General features: G+C 34.7%; 1 protein-coding gene across 1 annotated transcript in view; it reads right to left on the bottom strand.

Moving 5' to 3' along the window:
- Nucleotides 1–15,367, bottom strand: part of PREX2 (phosphatidylinositol-3,4,5-trisphosphate dependent Rac exchange factor 2) — a 283,911-nt gene that overhangs the window by 80,881 nt on the left and 187,663 nt on the right. Inside the window, exons 31-33 of the mRNA XM_072804340.1 lie at nt 11,138–11,179; nt 5,729–5,946; nt 1,088–1,190 (exon numbers count right to left, since the gene is read on the bottom strand). Of these exons, the coding sequence (XP_072660441.1) occupies nt 1,088–1,190; nt 5,729–5,946; nt 11,138–11,179 (363 nt within the window). The remainder of the gene's footprint in view (nt 1–1,087; nt 1,191–5,728; nt 5,947–11,137; nt 11,180–15,367) is intronic.

The raw sequence follows: 15,367 nt of genomic DNA on the forward strand, positions 1-15,367 counted from the left end.
CCTGGATATTGCTATTTCTCTGAATGTATGCTTCTAAAACATTCCCTTTGTTAGGCTTCATGATGGCAAACTGGGAAATTGAAGGGATACTTTTCAGTCCTTCAATTCAATTCATAAAGTAACTTCTTTGCCATATTAGTTACAACTATGTTCTGCGGAAAGTCTCTCCTTTATTCTTCACACCAAGTTTGTTTTTCCTTCTATTTTTATAACCATAAAACCATTTTGCCTGCTGACTGTACACACTTAATTGATATTTGTTCATTCATTTCCTTGAAAAACAATATTGCCTTTTTCGTTCTAAGCACTCTCTTGGGTGCTGGAGATACAAAAGCAAACAACACGGGAAAGGTTTTGCCATCTTGGAAACTGTATGGGATGAATAAATGAATCAAGACAGATAATATATTTATACACATTAAAATTTGACACTCAGATGTAATGATTGTTAATTTTCCCTGTTAAGTTAGGAAAAATGTAGAATATATGTTTACACCCTCTGAATTATAAATTTTATCCATTATTGCCAAATCAAATAATTATGTATTTCTCAGTCGGTAAAGATCTAAATTTTACACAATGTGACATAATTTAGGTTTTTTCTCTTTCTTCTTGGCCCTAAGAAGAATGGGGACTTATTGTGTAATGAGTATGGAGCTTCTGTTCCATAGGTGAAAAAGTTCTGGAGATGGGTGGTGGAAATAGTTATACAACATTGTAAAGGTACTTAATGCCAGTGAATTGCACTTTGAAAACTGGTTAAATGGTAAACTTTATGGTATGTATATTTTATCACAGTAATAGAAAAAAAATCTTGCTTGCAAAGAATTTGATGCACACACTCAAGAAAAGTTTTAGAGGCCAAACTGATAGATAAAAATAAAAGTTTAGAATTATCTGTAGTTTTAAATTATATATATTTTCTGTCACTTCCACAGTTGGTTATTATTTACCCTAAATATAACATTTTATATAAAACAATTTGAACTGTATATTAAATATATTAGTATCAAAGTTATGGTATATGTTGTTGTTTGATGCCAAAAGAATTCTATGAAACACCTAGGAAACATTTTTAACTACTTACTTGCAACCAATGGCTCCTCTTCTGATGGTTTAAAGTAGAAAGAAACCTTTTCCAAATCAAATAGTGCAACCAGTGTGTCTTCTAGCATGGCTTGTTCATCTGTCTAAAAGGAAAGAAAATAATACATGATATGATAAGATTGTATAGGATAGAACATAACATCACATCTCCAGATCTTAAGTAGCTTCACTTGTGTTTTATTTACATGAAACCAAATTATCAATGCTTACCTAAGAATTTACTGTGGAAAATGAAATTAACAAATCCCTCAAAGTTACAAGTCTCTTTTATGGTTTAATATTTTCCTTTTAGATTATCTAAATGGCTCTACACAACTCTTCAGTCTATTTGGTAGCTAGATTCAAACCATATTGATTTCTAACACAAATAAGTATGTAGACAATAAGCATGCTATGTGCCTCTAAACTTCTATAATCTTAAAAATGTAACAGCTAGAAGGCAAGAATATTGTTTTATTGAAAAGCTACAGTACATAGTTGCCATCCTGTTTTACAATAAGGTAACCTATGCATTATTCAATTTGCACCCTTTTATAGCTGTGATAAAAGCAATTTGCATGTACGCAATGATTTTCCTTCCAAAGATCTTAGGGATAAGAATCATTTTTATCTTACTTGCCTTTATAGTGCCTTAATCTAGAATCCTGTGACTATGCAATCTGATCTGTTTTAATCACTCCTCTCATTCTAATGGCATATTATTTTACAGCTGAGGCAGGGAAGGTGGTAACAAGTTCAGCCCATGTCTCAGCAATACTATCTTTCTAGTACTACATTTTGGCCTCCCTAGCAGCAGTTTTGTGCATGATGAAAGAATAATTAGCTTTATCATACACAAGCTTATCTTTTAAATGTAACAACTGTTTCCTTAAGAATATCAATGACCCTTTTAAATAATCGTTTTAACTGCTTTATACACTTTTTTTTTTTTAAAGTAGACTCCAACCCCAGCATGGAATCCAACAAAGGGCTTGAACTCATGACCCTGAGATCAAGACCTATGCTGAGACCAAGAGTTGGTCTTAACCAATTGAGCCACCAAGGCACCCTGTTTTATATATATTTTTGAAAATTGCTGTAAGCTTATAGTCATATTTTTTGGCAGCATGAACAGAGGGTGAAAGAGATAGTAAAGAATGCCCACTATGTGAAAAAGAATCACTAAAGCAACCCCAGATCCCAAAGATATTTAGCATGGAAACCAAAAAGTTAAGAGAATCATCACCTTTGAACCTTGGTTTGGTACTTAATGTAGTGCATGGTACATTGTAAGTACTGGATAAATATTTAGTAAACTGCTATATTTTTAAAGTCCTTTGAAGCAACAAGAGTATGCCATGAACCTGGAATTGGAAGGCTAGGACTGAAGAATCAGCATTTTTCCCAATTAAGAAGAATACACACAAGGAGGAAATATTCCAAACAGGTGGGCCTCTGACTGATATGGTGCAAGCTATGATGCTTCAGCAGATGTGGCTAAAGTGATACCAAGTGACTATGGACTGTGCTCAGAGCTCAGGGACACACACACACTGCCAGCATCTCCACCTCCCACAGAACTTCTACATTCCCAGGAGGCTTTTATATGCTTATTACAGAGGCAGAAAAAAATACGGGTTTCTTTGACTTTTCTGTAAAGCAACCTTTGGATTTTTTTTAATCAATTCTTTAAACGAAGTTAAAGGTTTCAAAAGAGTAAGAAAAAAAGTTTCTTGAGATATAATTCACATACTACAAAATTCACCATTTAAAGTGTATAGCTTGGGGTTTTTAGTATATTCACAGAGTTGCACAACTACAAGCATAATCTAATTTTAGAAATACTTGCACTGCCACATAAAGAAACTCCATACCCATTAGCACCCATTCCCCACACCCCTTTCCCCAGTCCTTAGCCCCAGGCAACCATTGGTCTATTTTTAGTCTCTGAAATTTGCCTATTTCATATATATCATAATAATGGACCCAGATAATATATAGTCTTTTGCAACTGTCTTACTTCACTCAGTATAATTTTTCAAGGTCTGTCCATGGTGTAGCATGTGTCAGTTTTCCATTCTCCTTTTATGGCTGAATAATATTTTATTGTATGGCTGTACCACAACTCATTAATCCACTTAGCGCTTCAGGGACATTTGGGCTGTTACTATTTTTAAGCTATTATGAATAGTCTTGCTAAGAATATTTGTGTACAAGATTTTATGCAAATATAAGTTTTCATTTCTCTTGGATATTACATAGGAGTAGAATTTCTGGGTAATATAGGAATTCTGTGTTTAACATTTTGAAGAAGTGCCAAACTGTTTTCCAAAATGGCTGCACTGATGTCAGCATCCATCACTAGACAAATGGATAAAGAAGATGGGATGTATATAATACACATATGCACGCACACAAGCACACACACATTCATGCACGTGCACACACACATACACACTGGAATATTAGTCATAAAAAAGATGAGAGCTTGCTGTCTGTGATAACAGGGATGAATCTAGAGAGTATAATGCTAAGTGAAATAAGTCAGGCTGAGAAAAACAAATACCATATGATTTTACTCATGTGTGTAATCTAAAGAACAAAATGAATAAACAAACAAAACAAAGAATCAGACTATAAATACCAGAACAAACTGATGGTTGCTAAAAGGAAGGAGGTGGTGGGATGGGCAAAATGGATAAAGGGGAGTGAATGATGTGGGCTTCCAGTTGCAGAATGAATAAATCATGAGAATAAAAGGAACAGCCTAAGGAAAAAATAAATAAATAAAAATGACAGCATAGGGAATATAGTCAATGACACGGTAATGGTGTTGTATGGTTGACAAATGATAGCTACACTTGTGGTGAGCGCAGCAGAACATATAGAGAAGTTAAATCACTATGCTGTACACTCAAAACCAATGTAACATTGTGTGTCAACTACTCTTTTTTTTTTTTTAATTTATGATAGTCACAGAGAGAGAGAGAGAGAGAGAGAGAGAGAGAGGCAGAGACATAGGCAGAGGGAGAAGCAGGCTCCATGTACCGGGAGCCCGACATGGGATTTGATCTCGAGTCTCCAGGATTGCGCCCTGGGCCAAAGGCAGGCGCCAAACCGCTGCGCCACCCAGGGATCCCTTTTTTTTTTTTTTTTTTTTTTTAATTTAGTCAACTACTCTTAATTTAAAAATTCTTGAAATAAAAAAATGGCAATTTTTTATTTTTGCCTTCCCACCAGCAATTATGAAGGTTACAATTTCTCCTTCTCAACACTTGCAATTATCTTTTGGATTATACCTATCCACATCCCAAGTGTTATAGTACCTCATTGTAGTGTTGAGTTACATTTCCCCAATGGCTAATTATGTTATCTTTCCATGCGCTTTTTGGTCATTTTACATCTTTTTTGGAGAAATACCTATTAAAATCCTTTTTGTGCTTTCTAATTGAGCTTTCTTTTTATAGTTTTAAGTTTTAAGAATTCTTTCTAGAGTACGGATAGAAGTTGCTTATCAGATATATAAATTACAAATACTTTCTGCCATTCCTTGGCATCGCAAACAAAGTAGAAGTACCAGCACTTGATTAAACAACGGCAGTTTTAAAGTAGGAGTAGAACAGGAATGAAGCCTCATTCATTCACTCATTCAATAGGCACTTAATGCTACCATGTGTTAGAAAGTGGACTTCCTATCTTATGTAAGGATAGGATGTTAGATTCAAAAGCATCTAATTCTGTTTCTCTGAAGTACACTGAGGTGGAATCCCTTACCTTATCATTCCAGAACCTTTTATGACTGTGCAGTACTGCAATTACCTCCCTGTTTTTATTACCATTACAAAACTATTTTGATATATAAAGTCACTTACATGTGTTTAAAAACTCAACCTGTTACTTGGTAGTCACATTTTCTATGTATACTTTAACAGGTGACACAGCATTTCGGGTTTAAAATCACAATTCTATTTAATGAGTACTTCAAGTTTATGTATAAGTGAACATGTTTGCCTTTAAACATCACGACAACTATCAGAACCACAGAAAGGATATGTAATAAGCCACTTTTATTTATCAAATATCTTGAGGTGCTTTCCTTGTAAGGACTGTGGTAAACTGATGCATAAATATGGAATATTCTCAGAATTAACAGGACAAACATGCATACAAAGAAAGGAAATAAATTCACTGAACATACCCAAGTTTTAAACAGACTGTCAGACAGTATGGCACACAAGTTGTCAGATCCTGTCTATCGGGCATGCTCCCGAATATAAACCTGTGTGGGAGCCTGGGTTTCACGGCAGGCTGTTTCTTCCTGACTGGAAATAAGGAACCACAGCAGAAACCCCTTTCCCCTCCGATGATCTTTTTCAGTCAGTGCTTAGGGACACAGGAATTAGGAACAGATGGAGGCTTTCTCAGCTTTTAGCATCCGGAGAATAAATAAAAATCAAGAAAGAAGGAATACCTTCTATATACTTACTAAAACCATATTTGTCCATGGAAAAATATGTTCTTTTAAAGTATCTGACTGACTACTGACCCACAACGAATAACCACTTCTTATTTGGGAATATGTTACAACGTATAGTATATAGTACTGTTGACACACACAGTGGGAGGCACTGTGATTCCTTACCAAGTTTGGTGACAGGAGTGATTGAAAGTGGAAAAGAACACCTGCATTCGCTATCTGGTCCAGCCATCTTCTGCTGGCTTCCCCCGTGTCCATCTCATTGTCTTTGCTGTTGTCAAACATCTGGTTTAAGGCTGCCATGAGCTGCTCGGAGAAGGCACAGACTGTGGCCACAAGACTCTGGCAGAAAACCATGTCTCTTCGGAGCTGTGTCTCACTGTCTGTAACCCAGGAGAACATAAAGACAGTTTTGAAAAATGTCACAGGCAAATAACACCAATTCATTAAGCATCTATGTTTGCCATTGTTTCATCCTTTCACTACACTCAACCCATGTGAAAAATGTGAATTTGAGCTCTTCTAATGAGCACAGATACCTTAGCAAATATGCTTTTTAGAAAACATTAAACACCAAATTTTGATGGAATTTGTATTTGTTACATGATACTTCCTAAAGGAAACTCAAAGTCCAATTTTTCAGTTTGTGTTGTCAATGAAATACATTTTTAATAATAAATTTTTAAAAATTATCTAATAAACTTACTTAAATATTAAGGTGAAATGCACATCGGGAAAGAGTATTGATGTCTGATGGTAACAGTAAGTAAATTCGGACTCTTGGATTTACCTATTAGACTTCATGTGTTATAAACAAATCCAAAAAAATAAAAATAAAAATAAATAAACAAATCCAGTTTATAAATTCTTACATTTCTTTGAAATAAGTAATGCATTTATAGTATTAACATAAACTGATTTCATCAGGATTCTTCTTCTGCAATTGGTGGAGTTTTGATGGACTCACCTTGAAGGTCTGTTTACCCTGTGAATGGCCACTCTTGGGCCACAGTTTTTTTGTTTTTGTTTTTGTTTTTTTTTTTCAAGTGAAAAGAAGCTTGCCTCTGAGAACATGATCACAGAGATTCACCTCTTTGCATTTTTGAATATATACAAACTTGAATATATACAAACTCCATGAACTACATAAAAAAAAAAGCCATAAGCCATACATTCTGTACATTGAAAAGTCACTTGTACCAGATGAACAATAAAAGCAAAAATACTCAGTCTCAAAAGTGTGTTGGATATCTCAAGGGCTCAGAATTTTATGAAGTGAAGAAGTACTGTCATTATAAGTGTGTAAAACGGACATAAATGTTGCCATGAGTTCTTGCTTTATTGATAAAAAGGCATTATTTTTAAGTTGTTTACCAAGAACAATGAACATATGATTTTAATAACCATCAAAAGCATCTGAACACACAATATACTTTCTGTGTGTTACTTAATTTCCCTGTTAGTAAAAGCTACTCTTGACAATTTTATTAGAAAAAGGATTAAATATTTAAAATATTTAATTTTATAATGAAAATCTTCATTTATTATGTTGATCTACACAAACTTGTTCCTTTACTAGGTCAAAATGGTTGAATATGGCAATCCCATATGATTCAACTTATTAATTTAATCAATAACATGTGGTAGACATTTCCTTTAAGTAATTATATACCATGTGTCTCATTCAAATAGATGGAAAAGAGTGTTTTATAGGTAACTGTAAAATAGCTAAAGTGGGAAAAAACTTTGTCCAATTCTTAATTAAGAAAAAAGCAAAACACCTATTTTGTTGTGCACAATTTCTAACAAAGTGTAAACATTCAACAACTATTCACTGCATTAGTAAATGAAAATAATGAATGAGTAGAGCAACTAACAAATTAAGTGAAATGAAAATATATGAACTCATTCTCTGAAATGAGATGGATTTAGTTTGAAATTAGCTTGAAATGCCTGGATTTAGTATGACCTAAAAGGATAATTCAGACAGCTTGTTAGCCCAAATGTGTAGCTACAGTGTTGAGATTCAAGATAGAAACTAAATAAAATAGCCCTATATCTTTCTTGCACAGTTTTGCTTTGTTTTCTGTTGTTCTATAATAAAGCAGAAAATCTGAGGAAATTTAAAAAAATACTTCAGTAGTTTGGGCAGAAATACTCCCACCTATAACCTGAGAATAATTTCATAATCAAAACTGAATTGGAAAGAAATGTCTTATATCAAGAATGGAAAGCTAAGGTCCAGAGAAGGAAAAATCCAGTTCCACTGAAAACTTAGAAGAGATCATGAGGGTTAGTAGCTTTGCCACTAGTAGAAATAATTATCTTCAAATTGCTTTTGAGAAGTAATGCCCAAATTTCTTCTCTTTTTTTTACCCTTGGAAAAGAATACTTAAATGTTTATTCACATTCTACTACTTTATCTATATGCATTTTAAGCCAAAGAAAATTTTCATTCAACTTCACTATCAAGTCAGAGCTGATCATATAAAAGTTGTATTTTTTCATTAAATTTTTTAACTTTTCACATTGAATATACCACAAGAATTAAACATAGCACCAATTACTGAGGGTATAAAGGTATCCAAGGTGAAGCCTCGGTCATGTCTATGCTTAGAGTAGCAGAATTTGATATGCAAGATGCCCTGGAACACACTGCCATTTAAATTTCAAACCAACATATTTTCAAATGAAAAGCACTTTATAACTTCTTACTACTTCATGAGGTGGTTTTTAGTTGTGCTTTGCTACTCCAACAGAGTAAATGACTTGTTTGCATAGACTTTAATATGCACATCATATTGAGTTTTTCAAGTAACTTTGACACATTATCACCTCCCAGTGAATAATAAAGGTAAAAAAATCAGAGTGGCAGAAAGAACTCCTTATGATCTATCCTCAAGTCATGCTGACAGTTTATAAATGCATTGTTTCCCTTCATTCATCCCCTACACCAGCAATAATCTTCCCAGGCTTGTTATAAGATAAGAAAACAATGTATCTGAAAGTAGCCAGAACCCTGGCTGTACAGACCTCTCCTCTTTGAGCCACACACAACTGGTCAGGTTCCTCAAATGTTAAATGCCCTTATAAATGTTCTTAGAGCTCACACCTTTGTCCATGGGACCTCTGGCTGCGGGCACATTCCCACCCTCTCCGCCAGCAAACTTTAAATCATCCTTAAGAGTCAATTCCTTGAACTTCTGAAACCCACTGAACTCCTAAAATAAAATCTCCCCTTGTGAAATTTTCTCTTTCCTTCAGTAGGTATCATGCACTTCTTGATCTGCCATGGCCTGGGAGTATCCCTCTACTAGATGACTAATTACTCAGCATTGTGAGAGTTTGTTTAATGTCTGGGTTCCCCAGGAGACCATCAGCACATCAAGGACAGAGGAAGTGGCATATAATGTGAATGATGCTCATGGACCTAGAGACATATCATCTGCTTTCATCTACCGATTCTACTCATTTTAAGCCATATAATCCTAGGTATCAGATTCCTACATATATTATGGGGTATTTCTACCAAGACTTCCAATAAAGATAAATGAGATAAAGATAAAGCACTTAGTAAAGTAAAATTGCACAATATTGTTATTGTGATTCTTTAAAAAAACTTTTAAAAAAATATTTTATTTATTTGAGAGAGAGAGAGAGAGAGTGAGAGAGAGAGAGAGAGAGAGAGAAGAGATCATGAGCAGCTGGAAAGGGCAGAGGGAGAAGCAGACTCCCTACTGAGCAGAGATTCTGATGATAGACTTGAGCCCAGGACCCTGGGATCATGACCTGAGCTAAAGGCAGATGCTCAACTCTCTGAGCCACCAAGGCACCCATAATTTTTCTTTTCTTCAGCATCTAGGAAGGTGTCTGGCACAGAGTGGGACTCAGTTCTATTGCTAAATGGGGAAGGAACCATATGATGAATACAGACACCAAAATAAGCAAACTCCTAAGAAAAACTGACAATTCTTTTAATTATGCAGCTGTTCAAAATTCACAAGTGTCCATCCTTCCCCAAAACTATTCTCATTCCTCATTTTTATCAATAAGAACTATGGCAGGATATACAACAGCTGCTGCCAGCTTCTAGCAAAAGAAGAAAGGCAGGGAGAGCTGTTTTTTTTGTAACAGTTTATTGTTTTTACAGAGTAAGAATTCTCTGGTAGTAGGAATACACTCAAAAGAAATGGATGTTTTATTTATCAAAGGCTTCTGTTTCACTCCAGTATTTAAGCACCTACTCAAACCCACCTTCTACAAACATATTTTAAAATAGTAACACTTCATTTACTCTCCATGGTTTAAAAAGCTCAAATTCCATAGCTGGTCTAAAAAGACTGAGATAGTTTCTGGATACACAAGTAATCCCAGTCAGTATCCTGAGACTGTAGGGAAAAGAAATAATAATAAAAAATAACAACAAAGAAATGAAAGAGAGATTAGACAGAGAAAAGGATAGGAATAACAACAAAGAAATGAAAGAGAGATTAGACAGAGAAAAGGATAGGAATAAAAGTGAGTTAAAAATAATATTTAGCAGACAAAATGCCCCATTTTCAAGTGGAGAGCATAATTCTGCAGCCAACAATGTGGAGTAATTTGGCTACATTCTGGTACCATCCTATAGATGAGAGAAAAAAGAGTGAGTAAATAAAGTAGAAAAAAGGAGACTCATGACAGGAATAGAAAAATAAAGTTGAAATCAAAATAAGGATCTACAAAAATATACTATTTGAACATTAACGAATAAAGCAATGCATTCCAGGACTGCTTCTGGAATTGACATAACTAAGTTTGAATTTCATCTGCCACCTACTATTCATTCACTCAATAAAGCATCTAATTTTCCAAATGCTCAAAAATACATGTTGAATGAATACTATTTACTAGTTATTATTATTAATCAATCTGAAAGTTAATTTCTTCATCTTTAAACCTGTGTAAAAGTAATAATGTTCTCATAGAGTGATTATGAGGACCCAAGGAAATCTATACAAGGCCTATCTACTGTGTGCTTATTAGTAAAACTAAAAAAAGTCAGATATTTTTGTTATTATTATTAGTCCAAAAGTAAGACAACTATTTGTTTAATTCAAGCAAAAACTGGCCAAAAACCAAAAAAGCCCTCTGGTTAACTCGACTCATTTATTCACTTATAATTTAAATTTTCTAGATGTGATAGATTGTAAAAGACCCCTCCTTCCAAAGTATGGTCTGCTTCTCCATCCCTTGAATCTGAGCCCACCTACATCCTTGTTTACAAACAAAAGTTAGACATAGTTTCACAATAAATCCCATTTGTACAATTAACTTTACCAAAATCTCCTTCCTTTCTCCTTTTTAATTATATTCTGTATAAACATATATATGTTTCCATGTTTGTACCTATAATGGAAGATGAACAGTTTTTGTATTTTTACTAAGTATTTTTTTTTAATCTTTGCAAGGCTTTAGAGAAAGTAGGGATTGTATTTCCACCTAATTTGTTGAAGGAATTGCCTTGGTATCATGAGACTTCCAAGGTCATGGGCCACAATAATTTCAAATAGTAAAAATAATGAAAAATATTACCTGAATATTCAAGAAGAGCCAGGAGTATCCTACACTTTACCTCTGCAGAAAAAGAAAATATTAAGTTAGTTGTTCAGTCTTTTTTTTTTTTTTTGCCACTAGCACCACATTTTAACTGTATAGTCAAAATCAGCACAATCTTACTATATTAGATAATAAAAATCTCATTTACTTGACATGCTATTCTTCCTACCCCCTATATAAATTCTATCTATTGCTCAAGATGCTAAAATTTCATATAGTTCTGAACTAAACTAGCCTGTGAAACACATTTAAATCTTGCTACCTTTGTTAAGTCATCCTTAACTGCTGTAGTTTGCATGGTGTTCTCTAAACTCCTATAGCTATTATGGTCTTGATCAATAAGCTCTCAAGCAGCATTTTTTCTTAATTAAATTTTTAAAGATTATATGCATTTTATAATCTTTATGTATAATTATATGTATATTATGCATTATATATTAGAATTATAGATTATATGTAATATACAGATTATACTTCTCGATTATATAGTGTGTATATATAATGTACACACTGTATGTTATATATACATAATCCCTCTCTCTCTCTCTCTCTCTCTCTCTCTCTCGACTTCCTTTCCTATCTATATGTCAAGAACGGCCATAAAAGGCGGAACAATACTACATATTTCCAAATACTCTTCTTCCCAACCCATCTCCAAACAAGGGCAATCACAAATGTTTGATAAATGTGTATTAATTTCATACTCATTGCTTTACTTCTAACTGGTAAATAGTTTACTTGCAATAAGTAAATATAAAAACGTACAGAGCTCCTTTATGTGCCCAAGATTATGGGAAATAAAAAAGGTTAGGTTACATCCTATTCCAGACAGGCTCACAATAGAGTCAGAGTGACAAAATTACCTGATAAGAAATATAGGAGATACTTGAGAGGACATTACATTTTATAAGTGAGAACACAAGAACAAGAGAATTTCAGAGGTGGAAAAGTACAAGAGTCACAGGACCCATCTGTTGCAGTAGTCCTCCATTATCCATGTGGGACATTCCAAGACCCCTCCGTGGATGCCTAAAACCATAGACAGTACCAAACCCTAAATATACTATGGATTTTCTAATTTTTTTTTAAGATTTTATTTATTCATGAGAGACACGCAGAGAGACGCAGAGACATAGGCAGAGGGAGAAGCAGGCTATGGGTAGCCTGATGCAGGGTTAGATCTCAGGACACCGGGATCATGACCTGAGCCAAAGGCAGATGCTCAACCACTAAGCCATGCAGGCATCTCCATGCTATGGATTTTCCTGTACATATATATCTATAACAAAGTTTAATCTACAAATTAGGCACAGTAAGAGATTAACAAGAATAGTAATAAAATAGAATAATTATAATAATATACTGTATTAAAAGTTATATGAATGTAGTCTCTCTCTCTTTCAAAGTATCATATTGTACTGTACTCATCCTTCTTCTTGTGATGATATGAGATGATACAATGCCTAGGTGATGAGATTCAGTGAGGTGAATGACGGAGGAGGCATCATGACGTAGAGTTAGACTAATACTGACCTGCTGATGATAAGTCAGAAAGAGGATCATCTGCTTCTAGACTTTGGTTGACTAAGAGTAACAGAAAGCAAAGAAAGCAAAACCATGGATAGTGGGGTCCCCCATAGTAGCTTTGTGGTTTTCAGAAAATGGTTACACTACTATTGATCCTTGGACAACACAAGTTTGAATCACATGGGTCCACTCATACGTGGAATTTTTTCAATAAAATCAGTATAGCATTGTAATTCATTTCCTTTTCTTCATGATTTTCTTAACATTTCCTTTTCTCTAGAGTATAGTATATGATACATATAACATACAAAATATTATCTGATGATTTATATTATCAACAGGGCCCTGGTCGGCAGTAAGCTATTAGTAGTGAGGTTTTGGGGGGAGTCGAGGACTATATGAAGATTTTTGAATGGGTAGGAAGTCTGTGCCCCTAACTCTCATGCTGTTCAACGGTCAACTGTACTTTGAGTTTCAAGGTCCTCATTCACCAGTGACGATAACACCTATCTTATCTATTTTATGGGCCTGTATAGGACAAATAAATGGGGGATATATATTAAAAGCCTTGGAAAATTATTTACCATGCTATTTATCTATAAAGCACTGTTATTATTGTAATCTGAATCCACCTAAAAAGTTGGTATAGAATTCTAAGTCAGTCTTGAAAATATTTTAAAACATTTTTTAAAGTTATATTGTCGAAAGAGTAAGTACATATCCTAAGAATGGTAAAGAGTGCTAACAAGAGAATATAGTAAAGAGTGAATACCAAATATTCAACAATCTAGCATAGAAAAGATTTTACTAGATCATTTAGAGACTGAGATTGAGATAAAATTAGAAACCTCACTGAAAAATGCCATCCAACATCTGATCGATGAGTTTAGATTTATCTAACAAAAATCACTATAAGGTTCTGGGGCAGGGTACTAAAATTATGAACACAGTATTTTAGGAAGATGAATATAATATACCGTACTATATAAATCAGAAAAGATACAGATGGGAGGATTAGCAAGAACTCTATTCCAAAGACTGAGGTAAGAAAAACAAGGGGGGAAATTGGAGACTTTTGATTAAAAAAAGAAGGAAGAAGCTCTTTGGGATATTGGAGGGGGGGGGAGTAAGTCACTGAAATAATGGGAAATTTTGAGAAGAATACAATTTCTGTAGGGAGCAAGAATTGAAAACATGTTTACTAACAAACATTTGAATTTAAGGTGATGGTGGATCCAATTCTGTCACCAATTCCAATGTGTGTTTTTTATCCCCACACCACTAAGCAATCACTCAACACTACCTGGTATCCTAAAATTCAACTCAATTCTGGCATTATCTACTTGAAGATAGCATCAGATCTCACAGGGTAAGGGCTTAGTCCCATAAGACTGCCCCCACCCAATTCAGGTGCCAGCTGCAAGTTCAGGTTGTCACCTATGCTTCTGACTAATTGGCTACAGATCGGAGGTTTCAATGACTCTCTGTTGAGTTTTATTAATTTTCTAGAGTGGCTGACAGAATTCAGAGAAACATTTTACCTACTAAATCACCAGTTTATTGTAAAAGGATACAGCTCAGGAGCCAGATGGAAGAGATGCAATGGGTAAGGTATGGGGAATTGGTGGGGGACTTCCGTGTTCTCCAAATGCACCACTCTTCTAGAATCAACCCGTAAGCTTTCTGAACTCCATCCCTTTGAGATCTTATGGAGGCTTCACTACATAGGCATGATTATTTAAATCATTGGTCACTGGTGACTGAACTCAACCTCTAGCCCCCTCTCCCTTCCCTGAAGTTGGGGGTGGGACCCTCTAATCAAATGGTTGGTTTCCTTGGCAACCAACTCCCTTCCTTAGAGGTTTTCTAAGGAAACCTCACTGGGATAATGAAAGACACCTTTATAGTTTTCATCACAAGAAATTCCAAGAGTTTTAGGGAATCTGTGACAGGGAAGGGGACAAGGACTAAATATATGTTTCTTACTATAAATCACAGTATTACCATGTGTTAATCAAGTATAAATATCTTCAATCGGCTGATAATTTGAGACCATAACTTAGCGTAATATTAAGCAGGAACTAGCTTTATCTGAGTACTTAGTGACATGACAAAATGAATCTATCCTTCATTTATCCCACTATGTTTTCTCCTGTCTTCTACACTCAGTTTGGCAGGCTATGATATGAATGCATGAATGTCACAGTGTGATACTGTATGATACAGAATGATACTGTAACAGCACTTCCTATATAAAGATCATAAAATTATTATAATTATTATATTTTGATACCATTTGGTGTATACTTGATAGGATATTTTGAAATCAGAGATGAATGAATGATGAGTTTCAGAACATGTTACCCCCAAACATGGCAATTTGGCATACTGAAAACTTTAAGCTGAAGGAATTTCATAAAAAGCAGGTGTATAGAAAACTCTCTGACCTCCCCTTACTCTGCTGAATCTGGTCATAAAACCCTCTTGTGAGAAGTGCCTTCCCAATCCCAGAGGAAAGAAGTGTTCTTATCTCCAAAGACAGAAGAACACTGAGAGGAACAGGCCTTGGCAAATTTTCCAGTTAACTACCCTTAGTGCATACACTTCTGTCCTACATTTTTCCAAAACTTTCTACTCTTCATCAAACCTGGTATAAAAGCATCCAGGTTTAACATTTCT

Source organism: Canis lupus, chromosome 28, assembly GCF_048164855.1.
Source record: "Canis lupus baileyi chromosome 28, mCanLup2.hap1, whole genome shotgun sequence".
Classification (NCBI taxonomy): domain Eukaryota; kingdom Metazoa; phylum Chordata; class Mammalia; order Carnivora; family Canidae; genus Canis; species Canis lupus.